The sequence below is a fragment of the Equus caballus genome, chromosome 6 (genome assembly GCF_041296265.1).
Source record: "Equus caballus isolate H_3958 breed thoroughbred chromosome 6, TB-T2T, whole genome shotgun sequence".
Classification (NCBI taxonomy): domain Eukaryota; kingdom Metazoa; phylum Chordata; class Mammalia; order Perissodactyla; family Equidae; genus Equus; species Equus caballus.
In genome coordinates, this window is record NC_091689.1 from 64905639 (window position 1) to 64921434 (window position 15796).

Sequence of the window (15796 nt, forward strand, 5' to 3'; positions counted from 1 at the left end):
CAGCCAAATATGGGTCAAGAGTGTGGTGTGATTCCAAATTCCACCATCCAGAATAAGATAGCACCACTCAGCTTCTTGCCCTAGAGAGTTACATCAAGGAATCACCGCTTTAATGTGTGAAGGGGCCTGAATAAAGTGAAGGTGTTTAAACTGGAGGATGCACGTAACAGGATTTTAGAAACTATAGAGCACGGCAAAGCTAAACAAGTGAAGAGTGAGCTGCTTCATTTTGAGCCTTGACTGAGTACCCAGGAGGTAGGTGAGAAAAGCAGTCCTGATGGCAACTGCTCACAGTGCCTATAGCTGCTGTGACATTGGGATGGAATGTATTCATGTGTTTAATTCTCCCTTTAGGTCATAAAGCATGAAACACTTAGTTAGCAGAAGGGACAATCCATTTTCCCCCAAGCAACAGTCCAACATCTCAAGGAAAAAAGGCAACTTAGGAAAGAAAGCCCTATCATTATGACCAAACAATGTCCCCCCAGATGGAAGTGGGGAAGTTCATCCTTACACTTAAGTGTAAGGTGCTTAACCATTTCTTCCCTGAGTCCAGTTTTTCCCTTTGTAGACATAACACAGACTAAATCCACTCCTTTTTTATATATAAAACTCTTGATATAGTTAAAGACACATACTCTCTAAATCTTTGCTGCTTCTGGAAACAGATCACTAATTCCTTCTACAGTTCATTAAATTTCACACATGCCATAGTTTCCAAACTACTGCCACATCCTAAGAGAACAATTCAGAGTTTAAAAAATTATTTTTATATGCATGGTTCCATTTGCTCCTTTGGAGGCAGGGAAAGTATCATATTCTATTTCTCTCTCTCTCAATTTCTCTCCCTCCTTCCCTCCCTCCCTCCCTCTCTTCCTCCCTCTCTGGGCAAGCCATCTGAACCAAGTCCAGGAAATTTGCCTAATATATCCAAGACACAGAGCTAGAAAGTGGCAAGTCCAGGATTATAACCAAGCCTCTTGAGTTCTCAGCCCGTGCATTTCCAGATACTTTGTTAAAGGCTAATCATTTAATGAGGGGCTCGCTTAGTGTGGTATGGGTTTGCAATATGGTAACAGAATTTTTAGCAGCATATTCTACAGGATAAATCTGACAAATTCTCACAAGTCAAAATGATATAAGGAACAGGGTGGGGATATAAAATGGCAGATATGGGAATCTTTTCTCTACTTTGAAACTTTTTGGTTCTTTTACCCTCCATTCATCTATTTCAACCCACCATGAAATTCCCTGAGCAACTCTTTAAGTGGTGGTAACATTTACCAAATAAACATAACTTCCAAAGTATCGAGTTCATGCTACTCTGGAGCCCTTTTTACAGACCTGTATTTGGAGCCGGTATTGTGGGTGAGCAGTTGTCCTTTACACACGTTCCCATCATTGAAGGCAGTGTCATAGTAGGAACTCCATGACTACCTGAGAGCACACGAAACAGAACACGGTATAGAGACAAATATGCAAACGACAAGAAGTGAGCAGACAGTTACAAAGGCCCATAAGCAGAAGGCACCACTCCAACTTAGCTGTGCTCCTAAAGTCTTTCAGTAACTTCATTTGGAACTCTGAACACAGTTTTGCCTACTGAAGCAATTTTATAAATAAAGAATACGTTCATGGGCCAACCCACTAAAAGCCTTTTCTATCTTTTTAAAGTGGCTGAGATAAAGTATTAATAATCCCATAGACCTTAACCACCATGTGTAAGAACGTTTCCATGGCCAAATGCATTCAGGGTTCTGACTTGGAATGCCAGGAACACATTTTCCTCAACCCAGCTGGCTCTCCCTAAGCTCTAGGCCACTCGTCTCTAGGGCTGAGGGAGAGACTGCAGGTGGTGGCAGTGCTAACAGTAAAGCTTGTAGCTCCAGGGAACAGGGCATCAAACGCCTCAGGGAAGCGAGAATCTTCTGCCAGATCCCTGTTCAGGGTCTTTCTTTTCTTTTCTAGTTCCAAAGGATCCATCTGCTTGCTGGCTTACCATCTATTTCCCAGGCTCAGAATGGGATAGAAAATAGCAACCTTCCTGTCTGTGTGAAACAAAGTTTTATTTTTAAAAATATTGTTAATAATACAAAAAGAAGGGGCCAGGCCCGTGGCCGAGTGGTTAAGTTCACACGCTCCGCTTCGGCGGCCCAGGGTTTCCCTGGTTTGGATCCTGGGCGTGGACATGGCATCACTCATCAGGCCATGCTGAAGCAGCATCCCACATAGCACAACCAGAGGCACTCACAGGTAGAATATACAACTATGTACTGTGTGGCTTTGGGGAGAAGAAGAAGAAAAAAGACTGGCAACAGTTGTTAGCTCAGGTGCCAATCTTAAGAATAATACAAAGTGAAGAGGTTCATTCCTCTCAAATCTATTTTTCACACAAAGCCATCAAGGAAAGTCCATAAGACGGAGGGTTGGGAGTAAATTCGTTTTTATATACAAAGGGTTGAAGAAATATTCAAGTGCATTTCAGAGCAACACCACACCAAAGTTACCCTGATTCTTTGATGAGATGAGAGTAGAAGTGGCAAATGAGAGCTGGAGTTAAGTTAGGAAGACACACGATGAGGAGATGGACCAAGCCTGGGCTCGCTGCCAACACAAGCCCCGGAGCTGAGAGAGCTGGAGTCCACCAGGAAGGGAGGCCACACATTTTACCACATTTACCTCTGACTGAGGCAAGCATGGGGGAAAAAGTGGGTACCTCACTGGGGCGTGGAGTGGGTGTCAGGTGGTCAGAGAGGTGGGGTTTCCCAGTGTGCTCTGGTGGCCCTTCCCTTACTTAATAAATGCTTACTGACTGTGCTAGGCTCTGAGGGCCTGGAGTAGGGGCCTTGGAGAACCAGCAATCAAGCAGGGAACACAGAGATGTATAGATATAATTATAATTGAATGAAAGAAGTGGAGTACGGATAAAGTGATGGAGTGCATCAGGAGAGGGAGAGATGAATTCCAGAAAAAAACCTAGAAAGCTTTTCAAAGAAGGATCCATCTAAAGGAGACACAGGATTTACACATAGAAAGATGAGGTAGGGAGAAAAGGTGGCAATTCCAGGTGCAATTTGTATGACACAGGGCACAGAGGCCAGCAAAGGCACAGACAAGGCAGAGAGACCTGAGTTTCCAGGCTAATGATTCTGAACCAAGTATCCCACAGCCAGTGCAGACCCCAACAAAGTTTTTAAACCAATGAGAGACAGAATCAGAGCTGTGGTTGGAACGAATGACTTGGGAAGGCAGAGGAGAGGCTGATGGTGGGGAAGCCACATAGGAGCTTCCTGCAGTATTCTGGGTGAGAGGAAATAAACAAGAAAGCAGCAATGAGAATGGGGAAGAAGGGACAGTGTGAGAGATACTGTAACCTCCACTCCTCAAACACAACCTTCCCTCCAACTCCCTGGGCTTTGCTACGACAGCCACTCCTCTGAACCCTGCTCCAGTGGACGCTCCTTCATCTACCATGTTGCAGACTGCACTGGTGCCAGAGGTTGGATCCGCATTCTCCTAAATTCCCAGTCCCCTGGCAAATTGTCCGTCCTCACTCTCATATGTGCCTGTTATGCTCTTGCTATTCATCTCTAGAACTCTCAACCTCCCCTCTTTGCTCCCACCTCCTGGTTTTCTGATTGTTTCACATTCTCTGAAGAATTGCATACTCCTGTACTCCAAAGTTTGCGGGCTACCTAGGTGTGCCATCCCCCACAATCTCACTCAACTTTGGGAGAAAATAGCTTTCGATCTTTGAAAGAATCAACTTTCTGCTATGTATCAATAGACATAATATATGGTATTAGAAATTAAATTAAAAATATTATGAAAATATCGGTGGTTTCTCCAGGGCATGCTATCACATACATTCTCAGGCTATGAAACAAAAATGGTGTCAATCTATGAAGAATCAAAGGTTTAACTTTGTTAGCTGCTCTCATATGTTAGATTTTCACAGTATTTACAAATGCTTTCTCTTAACAGCTTTCTATAGAAATATACATAAATATTTTTAGTGCAGATCTTGACATTTTAGTTCTAGTGCTACCTATTTTGTAAAACAAAAAGAAAAAAGGTATTTTTTATATTTTTAAGGAAAATATATTCATAATATAATGATATGAGCTTTCTTTTTAAATAACACAATTGAAATATTTACTACTTGATTCATGAAACAGTAACTATTGTGCACATTTGAATTCAGAAATTAAGATGCTTCAGCTTCAGACTCACTCTGTACTGAATAACTCAATGTGATCATGCCTAGTAAATAACAAAAACTTGAAGATTTTTGAGAACACATAGTTTATGATTCACAGAAAGTTTAGTAAAAGTGCGGTTTTGGAGATATTTATATATATGAGCTTTTCTTCCAAATATTTATACCTATAAAACTCTGGGAAAAGCAATATTTAAGAAAGAACAAGAAAGGCAGTAACAAAGTATTTCATGTTTCTGTGAATAAAGACTAACATGTAGGTATGAAATTTAGTCTCAAGTTTAATATCTATCATTCTATGTATGATTCTATTCTGTGCTTTGATCAGGAGCTTTCATGTGGTTTCATAATGGATCTAAATGCCATTTAATTATCCCATATTCTAAGAAAGAAACTACCATACATCATCAATTTAATAACTAAGAAATGTTTGTTAAAGGCAAACAAGAATATTATTTCTAAGCCACCACTAATTAAATTGTACTTCTCAATTTAATGGTTTGAGGAGAGAGAGAGTCATTTTGTGGTTTCCATTCTCTGCAACCCACAGGCAGCAGTTTCAGCCAGAGAAACTAACAGCAAAGCGCAAAACTCTGATTTCTATCTGGCAAAGCAGGAGAGGAGGAAAAGGAGCAACAAGGAAATTTAACCAAAACAAGAAAAGGTAGGAGACGGGGAAAAAGAAACCATTAGAAAGCTTAATAAATAAAAATAAATAAATAAAAATTCAAAAAAAGCTGGAAAGAAGCAGCCCTCACGCCACAAGAATCACAGTGAGTGTAAAAATGGATGATGTCTAACCAGTCAGACAACAAAAACAAAAATCGCACCGAAATTCCAACAGCCACACACTGACGGATTGAGCCTCTTAATGACAATATTTTGAGTCCTTTTTCTATATCAAATCTCTTACTATCTGACGGTTGCCAAGTCAAAGCGTCTGTCACTTTCAGTTATTTAAGTATAATATGATGTCCTGTGAGCAAACATGTACCAGATAATGGTTGTGAATGATGCTAGATGCTGTTCTTGGGGGAGACAGGGAGAAAGAGGAGGAAAAGAATCCCAAAGCTATTATCCTGTGCTGAAGTTGTTGACTGGCTCCTGGAATACAGTCAGCATTGTTGAGACTTTCTTACTGAGACTGAGTTATACGATGTCTCTTGTGTAAGGATTTTCCTATACACACTGACAGCTAATATACAGCGTAAAAGTATTTCACATCCATGAGCTCTTAGTGAAGAAGAACATGGGCTCAAAGGCATGAAAGAAAACCCTTCCTCCGTTAGTGTTTATCTGTGATCCTGTTAACAAGCTACGGACGAGTCCTGTCTGCCGTCAGAGAAAGCTCATTTAGTGGTAATAGCAATACCTGTAACAGGAGTTCTGTTTTTCAGCCTATCCACTTCCATAGTGAAGTCATCCTTCAGAAAAAGGAACCCAATGATGGAAAACAAGTAGACAAGGATGAGAGCGAGGACTGCAGTTAGAATAATGGAGCGGCCATTCCGTGTGACACTTTTTATGACATTGAGCAGGGTCTCTTCTCTGTACACCAAATCAAAAAGCTATAAAAATGAAGAAAACAAAAACAAGAAAAAAATGCAAGGGAGCAAAAGGTGAATAAATTTAAGGTAACTGAAAATAAAAATGCAAGCCATTGTAGTTTATCTGTGGAAAAATAACAACCTAAATGATACCTTAAAAATGAACCAAGATATATATTTCTTCTCCAGTTGGAATGTATTAATAAACTGTTTTTCAATAAAGATAACCCTAGCACAACACATAATGTGCATCTTTTGGTTTGGTAACCAACATAACTTCAATTTTATAAGACACAGAAATAGCATAGCTTCAAACTTGAATTTAGAAAAATTATAATCCTTAACCAACTTAGCTACTTATTCCTTATTTTCAGTCTTACTAAAATTCTGCAGTTTCTTCTGGAATATGTAAAATGTCTAAAATCAGAATCCTGAATTAGGTTCACCTAAGTGATGAATAATTGACAGATTCATTAAATGTATTGTTTAATCAAGGGATTAGAAGTGAAATTAGGAGAATAATTTTATAAGCCTGTTGCAATATAAAAGGTATGGAATTTAAAAATATTTGAGAAATGCAAACATCGTTCCTTACTAAAGTGGTATAATGAGGGAGAAACCTATCACTGTAGTAAATACTTTGGAAACAGAAGTATAAACAAAAATATAATACAGAATTTTGCTAATTCACTTCCTCTAATTACTTATCATCCATTTTGTGTTTAGGAGTAGAAAATCTATGCACTAGTCAAGAACCTAGGTATGTGTTTCTATTTGTAGCCAATACAAATAACAATTTTATTTATTGCTATATTATAAAGTTAAAATTATACGTTAGCAAGTACATGTTTTATTATCAAAAGCTGGTTAAAAGCAATAAATTAACATTCACTTAAAAAGGCATAAATATCAGTTTGTAAATGAATAGTATTTCTCAAATTGGAATAATTGGGGTTTGTCTTCGGCTATCTGTGGGCAGGGATTAGAATTTCTGAATTATCAATTATCAGTGCCATGCATCCTTTCAGAAACACCAAGGTCATACTCTGTTTTTCTAAGTACTGAAGGTTATACAGTTACTTTCTAATTTAATTATAGTCTTGCAAATAATTGCTGTAAAGATATTAACTTGTTTGCTCACCTTAGGAAACTGATATTTTATGATGGTCAAATAAAAAAAGAGTTTAACTATTTGGCTATCTGCTTATCTCCTGGAGTGAGCAGCAACTTTTAGAAGTAAACTCAATATTCTTCAGGATAGACATTGACTAATGCAAATTCAACCTTTTAATTTTCAAATTGTCGACACTCTGGCTTATTCAACTTGTTTAAGCATTTAGTTGACATAAAGGAGATTTTCCTTTACTTTAATTCAATAGTGACGTAAAGAAAAGGTCTGGCAATGGGTTCTAGGTCACTTCTAGATAATTTCTGAAAGTTTATATCTTTCAGAAGCCCATGGGATGCTTGCTAAAAATGCATATTCCTGGGCCCCATTCCATAATCATGGAATCATGATCTTGAGAATGCCAAAGGTGTTGACTTTCAACAGATTGATGGTTTTTTCTGTTTATTTCTGAAGGGAAAATCAAGAGTGTAGTTTTTATGATTTTGGATAAAGGACTGACATTTGTGGACACAACCAAGAATGCACATTCATATATTTTTTTAAATATAAAAAATATTTTTAGAATGTTTAAATAACATTTTGGTATTATGTCAATTACAATTTCCTTCTAGTACCCTCAAAATGGGCTATATCCTTTTTGTAACCAACCCAATGAAAACAAATTAGCATCAGTTATGTAAGATTTGAAAGATAAAAGACAAGAGGAAAATAAGGTTAAGTAATATAAAGTAAAAGTAACATTACTATTAATAATTCATATAATAATTCAAATGTCTGTTATTTTTCAAATATCTTTCCTTGGAAAATATAAAGATTTACATACACCATTTTACATGTTTTTTCATTTTATCTCCTTAATGGATCTTGATATTGCTGGTCTCCCACACAAACTCCATCCATGTTATAGACAAAAAGTTTGAAGCACACAAACACTATGGAATATTACATACCACAGTCAGGTAAAAGTGCTAGGTATAATAGGATTTTATATGTCACAGGCAGAGTTTTTTTAAGTGGAATTTTTCTTGTGAATCAGAGCAGAGAGGGAAATCATTTGGATCCCTGGAATAGGAAAAAACCCTCCTTTTGATTGCTGAATAACTAACTTAACTTCCTAGAAGATAATTTTGTATCAAAACGTAAGGGAAAAGTCCACTCTTCGCTGTGACTCTTTCAAGTGTTTGGAGGAAATGGAAAATTAGCCTCTTTTCAGTCTTGCGACAGGGTGTGCCACATGGGTGTGTGACATTACAGGGAAGCAGGAGGCAATGGATTTGTCCCTCACGCAAATTGGGTCAGCTTAATGTTTTTAGATTTTCAACTTGTTTTCAGGAATTATTTTACTGGGTAGTACGCTCTACTGCATGTCAACTACATGCTGGAGATATAAATAAATTGCTCCTATGGCATCATGATGCTAACCAGGTAGTGCTTTAAGTTTCAAAGCATTATCATACATTCGTATTGACTCCTCTCCTGGTTTATGCCCATAAAACATGTACGTAGGAAGGAAATCTGATAACCAGGAGAAAAAACAAACTCTAGAAGAAATCTGAAAATCCATTTAATGAATTAGATATATGTACATAAGCTTAACAACAATGTCATATTAAATCTGAAACTATAAGACTTTACTTAAAACAAATCATGGTACTTTTGCCAGGTTGGCAGTTTTTCCCCTCATTTTACTTATATGCCATTGTAAAGATACACATAATACTTGAGATTGTAAACAAAAGACAATGATTCCAGTACCAAGAAAATATATCCCTTTTCTTCCATCCTCTGTTGGAGAATCTCTAAATGTAAAGGGAATTATGATTTGGCTGAAACCAAAAGCAACCTGCTCTATGAAGCCTGGGTCAAAAGGTGGGGTCGTTGGTTCCTTCTCAGAGAGGAAATAAAGAGCTCTACCACTCATGTGGTTTCTCAGAGAAAAAGACTAAAAATAATAATTCATGCCTTTGCAAGGAAATTCTAAAAATAACATAATTTGTCCTGAATTTCAGGCCCTGCTTAAAAAAAAAAGTCAAAGAAAGAAGCATAAGAAGAAGCATTGTGCATTTTTTTCAGCAGTGATTGTCCATGTAGAGATGTACTCACCAAGAAGCTATAGAAGAATTCATGGACAAAGAGGCCCAGCATGCAAACGAGGACATACGCTACGTGGTAGAGAAAGGCCATATCCAGGATGACGGCCCGGTAACCTCGGGTGAACGTGCCACGATTTCCGACAAAACTCACCAGAAATACTATTTTATTACAAAGCTAAAGGGAGGAAAAGATTAGATTTTACTGTCTTATTCATCCTGAAATTCACATAAATAACAGGTCATTGACAAAACCTATTATTCACAAGGTCTGTGGTTTTCTTTTGTGATTTCGCATTTTGTAATTTTTCAGCACTGCTTACAAATCTGCATGTAAACATAATGCATGCAAAAGTCGTATCCTCTGCAGTTCCAGGAAAAGAGAGGAGAATGACTAAGAGCACCAGCCACGCAATCAAGACAGATGTGAATTTAAATCCTGGCTGTCCCACTTCTTCTGCATGACCTAGGTCATGTGACTGTAAGCCTTGATTGTTTCTTCTGAAAATTGGTAATAAACTCCCACCTCATAGAACTCTTCAGAGAATTAAATAATTCATAATGCATATGTACATATGGCTTAGTACAATGGCTCTTTAAATACTACCATTATTATATTTTTCATATTAAAAGTAATATATGTAATATTTTTCTTATACTGGAAATGTAACAGAAAAATATCTTTTCAGAAAATATCCAGAGGTCTGTCCTTAATTATTTTTATCCTGGACTTTCTCTACTGAGTATTATTTTAAATAAGGAAGCCAATAAAAAATTATTTTTGCATTTAATTTACTTTAAATATATAAAAAATATAACATATACATAAGTTAAAATAAATATAATGCATGCATATATTTTTGAATCTTTATGTGTGGTAATTATTCAACAAACATCTTGAAGTGTTTATTGTGCTTGGTCCTATGGAGAATATTCATATTAAAACTATATCTAAAATTGCCTTTTGTGGCATAATTTTAGAATACAGAAATTTATCCTGAAAGTCTTTGACAATAACAAGAATCTGTGCAATACTTTCCAAAGAACACAGTTACCATAAACCTAGTGTTATCTATTTGGTTCTAGAATCACTGTATTATTTATAAATGGAAGAGCCAATTTTGCCTCTTCGTCATCAAGGAATCACAAATTTCAAAACTTCAGTTTGTTCTTCCAAATTGTTCCCTGAGTTCTTTAAGTTATCAAGAGCACCACATTTGTCTTCATATGTCCAAACCTAACTTTGGGAAAACAGGTTGCTCTTTGCAACACTGTGGATTTTTTCAATACATATGAAAGAAATTGTCTTATGGAATCATTTTAAATAACATAAGAAGGAGTATAACACTTTGAGGCAGAAGTAAAATTTGAAAGCTTAGAGAATCTTTTCCTTCAACTTTCTGAACTCCAAATAAATACAGATAAAATGAGAAGTGGGTTATCACATGTTGTGAATATAGGCAAACCAAATCAACAACAGCGCAACTAACAAGTTCAAACCTTTCCTAAGTTTTCCCCCTGCTAATTAACTATCCTTTCAGTAACTGACGTTATCAATTCTTTCGTCATCTTGTTAACAATGCCAATAATGTCAAACAAATCTTACTTCACTATACAGTGTCTCATCATCACATCTTTACATTATTATTAAATATAGCTACAGTATAATGGACATCTTTATATTTACTAGCCAAGAGCAAGTTTAATATTATAACAAGTCATTATTTTAAAATTTCAGGAAATATATATAAGGTGCTGATATAAGTGTAGTATTTGACAATAAACATTTATGAAAATAGTGAAAAATAGGGTATCCAGGTTGTCATATTCAGTGTTTCACTCTTTAAATTGTTTAGAATGACTATTGTTTAAATTCGAATTATTTGCCTTGATTCACTCACTACAGTTCATCAACATGAAAAAGAAATAAGTTCTATAAAAAATAAAGTTCAAAGTTGGAATTATGACTTTTCAGAAGGATGAATGATACGTTTAAGACAAATTGTTAATATTTTGCTTCCTGATCTCTACTTCTCTAAACTGAATCACAAAAAAATTATGCAGGAAAATTATTTATAAGCCCTATACATTGAGAAAAAGTAATACATTGAATTCAAATTCTCAAAAGAGCAATGCATTTCAGTTCTTAAATAAAGTAAAACCAAGGACACATTTCTGCCTAAAAGAGCCTCTGCCATTTTGGCATGAAAAATCAAGATTTGCCTTATTTGTTTTCAGGTTGATTTTTTCTTTCTTTTGAACGTTGACCTAGAGCTCAATATTGATGGATATGTTCCTGTTCTCTTGACTAAGCCTATGTGAAGTGGAGTTGACACTGGCCGTAGCATACACATATTTCTATAGAGATCAGAAACAAGGACATTGTGCTTTTGTTTTGAAGTGTTCATACCAATGAGAAATGAGGGCAAGAATAAATGATTTGCATAGAAAAGAAATTGAACTCTGGTTTTTCCCGCACCATGACCATAAAATTTACAAATTGTTTTTAATATAAGCATTTTCTGTGAAAGCTTGGAATATTTATGCAGATAATCAAGAAGTTACAAAAACATTCTCCCTTGTAATGTCATGACTTACTTGGTATTGTCTAACCAGTCCTTCACCTGTCAATACCATTATGTAGGCAATCATTCTTTCTATGGTAAGAGTCCATGTAGGCAATAACAAATGGAGTGTGTGGGAACTGGGCAAGGTGGTTAAAAGAACTGGTGGAACTTTGGAACTGGCGTTAAAAGGACCCTCAAGTCAGCACACAAATACCAATATAAATGACCATAGCAGTCCCGTATTTTGTTTCTTTCTCCATCTATTTTTCAAAGATGCTCTTGATACTCGTTTTGTTGGGGGTGGGGTGAATTGTATGATTGCGGGGAAGAAAGGCAGGGAGTGGGAGAAGGAAACACCATCAATGCAAACCTTTTGTGCAGTCTTTTAAAAGTATATATGCCATCCCAGTGATTTACCAATAATTCTAAAAACAAAAGCAAAATTAATGTTCATTTGTTAATGTATACTAAAGCAAGTTCATTAATTTTAATTAGGCAAATTAATTATGCAGTATAGTAGTTATTTTCATATATACTTTATAGTTCATTGATATGTCCTTGCAAGACTTTTGACAGTATAGTATGGTGGAAAGACCCTGGATTCGAAGTTGGGCCATCTGGTCTCCACTCTTGGCTCTGCCACTAATTACTTTGGTAAATCCTCCTGTTGTCTGTTGGATGCTGTATATTCATTTCTAAAATGAAATGCCTGAAAGTAAATAATCCTTAAGGTGCCTCATAGCTCTAGAATTCTATGTGATGTCCTTTAAATTTTACTATTTTATGTGGTCACAGAAATTTATAACTGCTTTTATATTATCTTTTTTCATTTTTTCTGGTTCTATGTCCGTGATCAGGAATTCTATCCACATCTTACACTGCTCTTATGGGAAAACATGACCTATTTTCCGAGAATAAGTTATAGCCAAAAAAAAAGGATTGTCTACTATTTATTGAAAAGTAAAACTGAATTTATTGTCTTGAACTACATTTTAACTACACTGCCATATTTTCATCAACCTTCTTACTAAAAATGAGATGATTCGATTTAAAAAATTTTCATTTCAGTGATGTTACATCTTAGGCAGGATAAGATTCTATGGTCAAAGCCTAAGGCAAAATTTTCATGGAGTCAAAATCACCTTGGAAATTTTTTAAATTGCCAACAAAACAGTACAGTAAACAATGGTAGTGTGAACTGTAGTGTCTCTTACTAAATTCAGCACATGCTAGTTTCCCCCAGCACCGGGGCAGTTTTCTGTTTCTGCAACCGAATATCAGAAGAAGTTAGGAGCATTCAGTGATCACATTGTGTGAAAAATAGTGTGTGTGTGTGTGTGTGTGTGTGTGAGAGAGAGAGAGAGAGAGAGAGGGAGAGAGACTATGAATTTTTGACTCAGAATATATAATTGAATTTGTATATGTCAAGCGAACATATGGTAGGACTCAATCTTATAGATTAACAGTAACATGAGCCCTCCCAGGAAACTATCTATAGGAAGTAACTAAAGATGCGACACTATAAACTTGGAGCCCTGTGCCTTATTGTTAATAGCCAGCTATCTGCTCAACTCCATTTGCTTCTCCTCTCTGCAAAATGGTGAGACCAATTTCCAGTATAAGGAAACATTTGCACATTATAAATAACTGTGAGAAAGGCAAATGACTTACAAAAACCATTAAATAAATTACACATTTCTAGGCACTACCAGGGAAGGAAAAAAACATTGTAGATAAGAAGTGATTAGAAGATACTAAAAGATCTTTCACAAGTATTTACTACATTATTATTCATTATAAAAATATCTAAAATCTAAACATCAATGGAATGGTTAAACAGATAACATCCATATGACTAGAAATATTATTGTTAAAATGAGGTTTACAAATAATTTTAGTGGTATGAAAAAACATTAAGTGATCTCAAATTTATAAAAGATGTGTTTATATTTGCCAAAATAATACATTAATTTCTATTACCAATAACTAAAAATGCAAGGTAGAGGATGGGAAGAAAACTGTACAGTATGTGTCACTTAATGACAGGGATACGTTCAGAGAAATGCAGTGTCAGGTGATTTCATCGTTGTGTGACCATCAGAGAGTGTACTTACACAAACCTAGATGATATAGCCTACTACACATCCAGGCCATATGGTACTAATCTTATGGGACCACTGTGGTACAGGCGGTCCATCCGTGGCCGACTCGTCGTTATGTGGTGTGTGACTGTACTGGGTTATAAGATATGCTTTATAACAGAGAAAAACATTTCAATTTTTTGAAACATCTCAAATATTGAGATAACTCCTGTGACAAGATGAGAGAAGGAGTTGCAATTTAAACGAAATTTCAATTTTTAGAAATAAGTAAAGATGATAAAAATGAAGCATCATCATAAACAGGAACTGATAATACTAAAGTGCTCAGAGCACAGATTGAGGTTTTTTCTCCCACTTGATTCCTTTTCCAAAAAAGGGATTTTCTGCACTTGCTTAACACTGTGAAAAATACTGAGTCCAGAAACGACTCTCTGTGAACCAAAACACAAACACCTTCACAATCACGATAGCACGTTTTACAATTTAATCAGAGTTTACGGATCAGGTACTTGGTAAGTGGTAACCTTTACTGCTAACATTTCATTATCTCTGTTATTGTTCTTTCCTAGCTCTTCACACTAATCTTCTCAACAGCCCAGTGAGGATAGACCAGGCTTTCATATCTTCATTTCACTGATGAGAAGAATGAAATCCAGAGTTCTGATTATTTGCCAAAGCTCTAGAGTTCTGGTTCTCATTAAAGCTTAACTGTCAAGTAGACATTTTCTTTTGTCTTCTCTGTTTCTGATAGCTATAATTTTAGCACTTGGAATTTCACCTGTTACACAATGCAAACTTTCAAGTGTAAATTAACAAATATATTAAAACCTAAGGTACAAAACATGATTGATTTATGTTTTCATTTATTTATTTTTTCCTGTCTCCTGGGAAATGGTAAACCATAGATAATTTTGTAATGAGCTTGTTATGTTAAAAGTTAAGGTAAAACACTAAAATACTTTAGTTAATCTGTACAATATCAAAACTATAGATGAAAACTCTTCTATCAATATCTATAACATCAAGATTACAATTATTTCATTCTATTTGTTTGTCCTAAATGGAAGTTGATTATTTTCTTTGGTCAAAATGCCCTCGACTGGCAGATCATAACATGCCTTTTAGGGGTTGTGCAAACGGATGTTTTATGCTGTGAAGGCTGAGAGTACTCACAGGTTCATATAGTTTATAAGAAACATGTATCTCCATTTATATTTCTTCTCACGAAGAAAGTAAAGTTTAAATCTAGCCTCTCATATGAATAGTCATTTCTTATGGTAGAATTATTCTCACCAAACCAGACAGGTTGTCTTTTTATCTTGTCCCCTGAGGGGGAAAAGAAAAATATTCATTCCAAATGTTTTTGGTTTTCCCCATAGACATTAAAATGTTATTCCTTATCTCTTTATATACTCTTGAAGCTTCTGGATGGCAAGAACCACATCCTCTACCTCTTGGTATTTTCAGTGTCTATTAGATAACACAGACCCAAAAACTGTTTGTTATTTTTGGCCCAACTCTATCTAGCTATTATTTCATTTTATCAAACTTGGATTTTCTCATTTGGATTAATGTCTTATTGAGGACCAGTCACCAGTGTATGAATATTATTTGCTTCTTCAAGCAATTTGGTTCAAGATTCAGTGTATTTTTTTAAAGGAAAAATAATAAGCTGGACACACTAATAAGTTTAGAAAAATTTAGATAAATCCATGAAGGTTCCTTAATTAGCTAGGTTGGCAATATTGCAAAATTAGCTAATTTCCAAAGCATTGGAAGTACAAGTTCTGTTCATGTAAACATTTTTTTTTAAAGATTTTATTTTTTTCCTTTTTCTCCCCAAAGCCCCCTGGGTACATAGTTGTATATTCTTCGTTGTCGGTCCTTCTAGTTGTGGCACGTGGGATGCCACCTCAGCGTGGCTCGATGAGCAGTGCCATGTCTGTGCCCAGGATTCGAACCAATGAAACACTGGGCCACCTGCAGCAGAGCACGTGAACTTAACTACTCAGCCACGGGGCCAGCCCCTCATGTAAACAATTTTTTAATGTTTAAGTGCCAGGTATTAAGTGCCAGGTATTAAGGTGGAAAACAGTGGAGCTGGAAGGGAGTGAGGAGGGCAGGATTATCCCTATGAATGTG

General features: G+C 36.0%; 1 protein-coding gene across 2 annotated transcripts in view; it reads right to left on the bottom strand.

The window, feature by feature from the left end:
- The window catches only part of ITPR2 (inositol 1,4,5-trisphosphate receptor type 2), a 466150-nt gene that overhangs the window by 72742 nt on the left and 377612 nt on the right, over positions 1–15796 (bottom strand). Inside the window, exons 50-52 of one of the 2 annotated variants that reach the window (XM_023644091.2) lie at positions 8999–9163; positions 5592–5787; positions 1345–1437 (exon numbers count right to left, since the gene is read on the bottom strand). In XM_023644091.2, the coding sequence (XP_023499859.2) occupies positions 1345–1437; positions 5592–5787; positions 8999–9163 (454 nt within the window). The remainder of the gene's footprint in view (positions 1–1344; positions 1438–5591; positions 5788–8998; positions 9164–15796) is intronic. The other variant, XM_023644092.2, reaches the window with a different exon arrangement.